Source organism: Phocoena sinus, chromosome 4, assembly GCF_008692025.1.
Source record: "Phocoena sinus isolate mPhoSin1 chromosome 4, mPhoSin1.pri, whole genome shotgun sequence".
Taxonomy (NCBI): Eukaryota; Metazoa; Chordata; class Mammalia; order Artiodactyla; family Phocoenidae; genus Phocoena; species Phocoena sinus.
Window position 1 is genome coordinate 91,693,377 of NC_045766.1, and position 7,808 is coordinate 91,701,184.

The 7,808-nt window shown below is 35.6% G+C and overlaps 1 protein-coding gene across 1 annotated transcript; it reads right to left on the reverse strand.

The window, feature by feature from the left end:
- Nucleotides 1-746: 746 nt before the first annotated feature.
- On the reverse strand, nucleotides 747-1,459 carry LOC116753442 (transmembrane protein 126A-like). The gene is made up of 2 exons (XM_032631213.1): nucleotides 1,452-1,459; nucleotides 747-1,381 (listed from the first exon to the last, which is right to left on the reverse strand). Exon 2 carries the CDS (start codon nucleotides 1,372-1,374, stop codon nucleotides 784-786), a length of 591 nt encoding a protein of 196 aa, XP_032487104.1. The 5' UTR covers nucleotides 1,375-1,381; nucleotides 1,452-1,459; the 3' UTR covers nucleotides 747-783.
- Nucleotides 1,460-7,808: the final 6,349 nt, after the last annotated feature.

Genomic DNA, 7,808 nt, shown 5'->3' on the forward strand with positions numbered 1-7,808 from the left:
TATGTCACCTCATTTACTGGTGGCACATTTTAATGCTTAATATTGTTAACCTTCTAACATGACTGCAATTGTAAAGGATCTAGGTTTTTCAGGGGAGAAGTAAAATTTGTTTTTTTTAACAGTTTTTACAGTGGTGTGATGGTGAGGATCCTGGTGCCCAATGTGCAATTCCAAGTGACTAGAAGGAAGTTTTGAAATAGAGTTATACATTGCTTGTTTTTCTTTTTCAAAATAGCAGCTTATATTTCCACTCAAATTTAGGTTAAATGTATGGTCATAATAGAAACCAATGTTCCTTCGTTTCTTTTGAGCCACCTAAAAAAATCTCCTAAGATATCTTGCAATAGACACTTTGTACTAAAATGCTGTTAGAAATTCATATATAACAAAGGGTCTGAACCTTAGGAGAGCTGGAAAAACTATTGTGACATATATAGTGACAGTGTGGCAAGAAAGAACTCAGAATTCCAAGTGAAACATTAATAAAGAATCCATAGAAGTTGATTCTGGCTCTGCACTTGGCCTCATGCCCTGAAAAGTTGATGGTAAACCACAGCCTACAGCTCTCAAGGAGAAAACCTTATGGTCTTCTTTATCAACTTTGCAATGAGTTAAAAATACCTTATTCTATGTTAATGGATATGACTGGAATATATTCTATTTTCCCATGCAATTAAAGTAAGAACTATTTAAATTTACAGTGACTTATTCTGGTTGGCTATACACTTATTTCTTTTTTTTTATTTTTACAGTTTTATTTTTGTGTACAGATTTGCTTAACCATCACTGAATTTCTAGGTCAGGTTCAGGTAACTGAAGAGCCTTTATAAGTAGTTTATATTGTCTAGACCCAAGGTATGCTGCAAACCCAGTCTGGAGCAAAATGGGAAATAACGTCTTTCTAAAGACAGGCTTAGAAATCCTAATCCAGTAATTTAAGATGTTTCCTTTCTCGGGTAGCAGGGCTGAGCTACACCTGGCTGCTAGGTCACCATTCACAGGGATAGCCAAGAAAACAGGGTACAGGCCACCAAAAACAAGACCAACCAGTCCACCTCGTGTTATGGTACAGGTTTCACAATGTAAATCACCTGTATTCAAAGGTAAACTTACTAAACCTTTGTAAGATACGTGTGCCATCAAAAATGGGATCACTGCCATTGGTAAGCCAGCAGCTACACGAGCCTGTGTCACATGTAGGATGCATCGAAAAAGACTATTTGCTATCAGGCCACAGAGGGCAGCATTAAGTCCAATATATGTTGATCCATTTTCAAGCAGATTCCTTTCTGCTTCTGGAAGTTGGTTAATTTTTCTGGTTATGATTTCAATTAAGTTCTTCTTGACAGTACCATCTGGTTTATGATTTTCCATCTTGAGCCTTAAATTAAAATGTCATTTTTCAATAATGTGTATCTTTTACTGCACCCCTTTACCCGGAGTGCCGGTACCTTACGCTCTCCTCCCAGCAGTCACTGCCTCCTCCGGCCTCCATCAGCCACGCGAGTGCTCACTCCTACACTTATTTCTGTTTTTATGATTACTGAATCTTTCCAGGGTTACTTAGCAGCTAATGAGTATTTATCATGAGGTCCACCTTGCGCAGGGCTCTGTTAGTGATGAAGTCATTTACAAAGGCCCGGCCTTCAAAGTATTTAAAATGTAAAGTTGTGTTGTCCAGTACAGTAGCCACTACCCATAGGTGGCTATTTAAGTTTAAATCTAAAGCGATTAAAAATTCAGCTCCTCAGTTAAACTAATCACATTTCAAGAGTTCAGCAGGCATAAGCACACGTGGCTAATTGCTGCCATGTTGGACAGTGAGGATTTCCATCCTCACAGATATTTCGACTGGGCTGTGCTTATCTACAGTAATACTCATTTAAGACCAGTTTTAAAAAATGGTAAATTTAGAGTTTAATTCAATAGTTGAATTTCTTTTTTTTAAAGAGATTAAGTTATAGTTGGTAATCCCAAATACAGCAATAATTTTCTCTATAGTTGGTGGTAGAATGTGGGAAAGGCATGGCTTTCGGCCAAACTAGACCCCTCCTCCCTCCTTCCTTCCCTTCCCTTCCCTTTCCCTTTCCCATCCCCTTTCCCTTTCCTTCCCTCCCTCCCTCCCTTCCTTCCTTCCTTCTTCAGGTTCCAAAGAATATTCTGGGTCATTTGCATATATGTGTGGGGAAGGGAGAAGGGAGTTGGGGATCTCTCTGTTGGAGGAAATGAAGCAATGAGTGTGAATTCTCCGATTCTAAGCACTTTCTGTTACTCATATGAGGTGTTCTTGGATTCACCTCTTTGCATACTGTCTGAATGACCCCTTCTGTGTTTACCTAGCCTAATGTAATTGCCCTTTGTTTTTTTGAAATGACTTTTCACCAAGAGCTCATAATATCCTCTTCAGTTGCTAATTATTCCATTTCTTTCTTTATAACTTCTTTTCTCATATGAGCCTTCAGTTTGTATCTGTGCCTTTTCAGGCCTCCCTATATATATATATATATATATATGAAGCTATTAATTGTGCACCTAATATATGTTCACCAAAATATTTTACCATAGCACCTAGCACAGTACTCAACACATGGTAGGTTATTAGGAAATGCTGCTAATGGTTTAGAAACAGACCCTTACAAAGTGAAATGATAACTGACCTACCTCAAAGTGTGAGAAAAATGTTTAACATTACAAGATCTGTTGAAAATACAAAATGCAACCCAATTCCCTATTATTTAAAGGTAGTCTTTCCAAATCATTTTCAAAATGTCATGGTGAATTTTATGCTGCAATTTCTGACCATACAAAATTGGCTTTAACAAAATGACATAAAAAAAAGCACTCATTTTCTGCTTGATAATTATCTCATCTCTCTTCACAGCCATATGCTCATCCACAGTGTATACCACTGTCAGGCATTTTCTGTCCTTGGGTATATTATGGTCACTCCAGTATATTAAAACTCAACTGTAGCTTAACAGAGTTGTACCAGTTCATATGTATTCTTATTAAATATTTGTATTTGCTACTCTTTTGTTCTCTCTAATATTTATACATTTTTATCAGTGTTAAATTTTCTTTGACCTCTAAGTTATTAATGAATATATTGAATAATATTAATCTTAGTAACAATTCTTTGTGTAGTTTTCTCCACAATTCAGACAAAAGTATGAATTCGCAGAGTGTAACTGCCCGTGTATTTAGTACAGTCATCCTCCAGATTCAGGGATTCAGTTATTCACAGTTCTAGACATTTGCTGTGCTGTGAACTAACACACAACTTTCTTTTATTGTTCACTGTTACTCTGGCAGCTCCTGCCATCTGTAGCTTATTCTGCCTTCCTTGTTAAAAGTAAATTTATAAAGCATTAAAGATGGATAAGCACCCAGTGGAGTCTTCTAGGAAATAAGAGAAAATTTTTCAAAATAGAGGTACTTTCATACACTGTTGGTGGGATTATAACTTGCTACATTTTTTCCAAATGCAATTTGACAGTGTACATCAAGAAGCCCTTTTTAAAAAGTGTTTGGGGGCTTCCCTGGTGGCGCAGTGGTTGAGAGTCCGCCTGCCGATGCAGGGGACGCGGGTTCGTGCCCGGTCCGGGAAGATCCCACATGCCGCGGAGCGGCTGGGCCTGTGAGCCATGGCTGCTGAGCCTGCACGTCCGGAACCTGTGCTCCGCAACGGGAGAGACCACAACAGTGAGAGGCCCGCATACCGCAAAAAAAAAAAAAAAAAAAAAAAAGTGTTTGGGGTTTTGTTTTTACTTTTTTTCCTAACAAAGGGGTAGATAATTGAAAAGCCATTGAAGAAAGACTGTGTAGACTGAATACATCAAGGATTTTCCTACTTGATGGGACTTGCAGATAGTAATTCCAGGTCTAAGAAGCAGAATCTATTGGATCATTCATTCTTACCTTTCTTGTGTCCCCAATGTGGTTAATTCTGTTGAGTAGAGGATTTGTTTACATTTAATATCCATTCCCAAAGAATTTGTCCCTCTCAAAAACTTCATTTTTCACTATTGAGAATGGGGGAATGAATGGAGAAACAAGTTTATTTGGAAAAGTCTGCACAAATATCTGTCGACTATAATTTAGTTAGCATTTCATTGCATATCTGTATTAGCTACCCACAGTTTGAAAGTGGCTACTGAAATTGTGGCAATTCTTATCTGTCCGACCTGAGAAGCTTAGTAGCACTGTAGGTCAAGGTTAACCGCCTAATTTTGTGGATCCCAGACTGATCTTATTGAATACTGGAAGCAGTTCTTCATAATGATCAAAACTTGAATAAAGCATTCAGGAAGGTATCTTACTGGTAGATCTATTCAAGGACCGCTTATAATGATGGACTTTCAACATTGCTCATTTGTTTACCTGTATCATTCCTACAAGCATAGTACTTTGTGATTAGTGCCATAATTTTTTAAAGAAACCCCCTTTTAAAAGTCTCCCAAGTGACAGTAGATTCATGTATTAAAATATTTGCCCAATAACTGTTTCATGTTTCATTAAATACCAAAAAGGACTTACCTGACCATTCTTTCACATGTAAATTAAATAGGCTTTACGTTTAGGTATTCCACTGTATATTACAAACTTGCAGCAAAACCTGACCATAATGAAGTCATTGTTTGAAGGTTATGTTGACCTTCTCTCAGGCTTTGAGGTTAACTGGTTAGCAAAGTTGCATGAACTCAACCTAGACATCCAATCATTACTGCTGCATAACAGCCTTCACTTATCAGTGGCATTGTTTGTGTGTGTTTACCTACCTTTTAATTTTTTTCCTTAAATACTTGATATACCGTTAAAATGAGATGAATACACATCTTCCGGCTATAAAGAAAGACTGTTATTCTTTTATACCCATATGTTATATTTTCATCATTCAACTTACTGTGAATATTATTTTGGGTGCTAAAAAAGAGAAGGTAGTCTTGGTTATTACATTTAATGGGCTGTGTTCCTAATTATGGTTTCAAATTAATAATATAAAGTTAAATTTATTGTTGTGATAAACAACCCTCAAGTATAACTGTTTTATAAACAATGATCCCCCTCCTGTCTCATTCAGAAACAGCAGTGTATGCTTTGCCAAAAGTTTATTTAATATTGTTGAGTACCTTTTTGTTTGTTTATTGGCCGTTGGAAACTTCCAACTATATTCTTTTAAATTATTGCATCTTTCTGTATTTTATGACTCAGTATAACCTGCCTTAAATTATTATTTGGACAAAACAAGATATTAAGAAAAAACACAATTTCATTTTTACTTCCATATGTCTATAAGTCATCTTCTTTAGCTGGAGGATGATAAAACTTGATTTCAAGAAGATTATAAGCATCAATATTGTACTCAACTATTTTTATTAAAACTTAATTTCTTTAACTTCAGCGTTCCAGTACAATAGCAAGGGTGATCACTTATACATCTATAGAGTGAAAAACAAAAATTGCTAAAAATTACAAACCAAGAATGGCACAAGTGCTATTAGCCCCAAGTTAGGTAGAAAATTGTAAACAGCAAAATCTTGGAGACCACTATGATATATTTTAATTTAAATTTATCTACATGTGAAAATATGTGCAAATATTATTTTCACTTATATTTAATAATGTACAAACAACTTTGGGTTCATCTTACTGCTGCAGTAAAAGCTGCATGTTGGAAATATAAGAAGTCTAGGGAAGATGCGCTGCTTTGGAGATGTTACAGCTCTTCACATAACTGCCCTCATGTGTGAAGGTTAGGACTATACATTGGCATAAAACCAATAATTGAAATATTTCCAGCTTTCTGCAAGGTAAACAGTAATTTATCCAGACAGCTGTGTGCTTATAGATATCAATATAAATACAAGCTCACTGTGTATATAAAGAAAGGGAGGAAGTCTGTGTGTGTGTGTGTGTGAGCTTATATGTGTGTGCATTGTCTAGTTTTTGGAGAAGCAGATCGCTAACACAGAAAAAGCACTGGATAAGGAGTTTGTGCTTTTGCATGTGTTCTGTTTTTGACTCTCACTAGCTGGGTATATAGCCTTGGGTAAATGATTAAATACCCTTTTCTAAGCCCTAATTTCCTTCCATATAGACTCATCCACATTAAGGGGTGTTTTGTAAGTATAAAGTAATGTGTGGAAAGATTTATACAAATGAGAATTTTTAAATCATTTCTTTTCATTTCAGGATTAAAAATGGAAATAAGAATATTAAAGTTACAGAAAACCTTGGAACCTACTCATCCAACCTGATTTTACATTTGAGAGGAGAAACTCAGAGAAGATAAATAACTTGACCAAGGTAACAATATTCAAATATAGGTCTCATTATTTTGGGATCCAAAGCTGTTTTATTTTTTAATAGAAGCATAGTTGACATACAATATTATATTAGTTTCTGGTGTACAACATAGTAATTTGACATATACATTATGAATTGATCACCATGATAAGTCTGGTAACCATCTGCCACCACACAAAGTTATTACAATATTATTAACTATACTTCCTAGGCTGTACATTTATTCCCATGACTTATTTATTTTATAACTGGAAGTTTGTGTCTCTTAATCCTCTTCACCTATTTTGCCCAGCCTTTCACCCCTCCTGCCCCTGGTGACAACCAGTTTGTTCTCTGTATCTATGAGTCTGTTTCTGGTTTATTTAGTTTGTTAATTTGTTTTTAAAATTCCACATATAAGTTAAATCATACAGTATTTGTCTTTTTTTAACTTATTTCACTTAGCTTAATACCCTCTAGATTTATCCATGTTGTCACAAATGGCAAGATTTCGTTCTTTTTTATGTCTGCGTAGTATTCCACTGTGTGTGTGTGTGTGTGTGTGTGTGTGTGTGTGTGTGTGTGTGTATCACTTCTTCTTTATCCATTCATCAATGGGCACTTAAGTCACTTCCAATCTTAGCTACTGTAGATAGTGCTGCAGTGAACATAGGGGTCCATATATCTTTTCAAATTAGTGGTTTGTTTTCTTCTAATAAATACCCAGAAATAGAATTGCTGGATTATATGGTAATTCTATTTTTAGTTCTTTAAAGAACCTCCATACTGTTTTCTGTAGGGCTGCACCAATTTACATTCCACCAACAGTGGACAGGTGTTCCCTTTCCACTGCATCCTCCCTAGCACTTGTTATTTGTTGTCTTTTTGATAATAGCCATCTGACGGCTGTGAGGTGATCTCATTGCAGTTTTGATTTACATTTCTCTGATGATTAGTGATTTTGAGCATCTTTTCATGTGTCCGTTGACCATCTGTATGTCTTCTTTGGAAAAATGTCTATTCAGGTCCTCTGCTCATTTTTTTAAAAATTTGTTTTGGAGTATACTTGATTTACAATGTTGTGTTTGTTTCTGCTGTATACCAAAGGGAATTAGTTATACATATATATATATATATATATATATATATCCACTCTTTTTTAGATTTCTTCTCCCATATAGGTCATTACAGAGTATTGAGTAAAGTCCCCTGTACTCTACTAGGTCTGTATCAGTTATCTATTTTATATATAGTAGTGTGTATATGTCAATTCCAATCTCCCAGTTTATCCCTCCCCTCACTTACCCGCCTGGGTAACTGTAAGTTTGTCTTCTACATCTGTGACTCTATTTCTGTTTTGTAAATAAGTCCATTTGTACCATTATTTTAGATTCCACATATAAGTGATATCATTTGATATTTGTCTTCATCTGATTTACTTCACTCAGTATGGCAATCTCTTATACATGTCAATCTTTCATATCAATAGTAGGTATATTCCTTATTTTAGTATATAATGACAT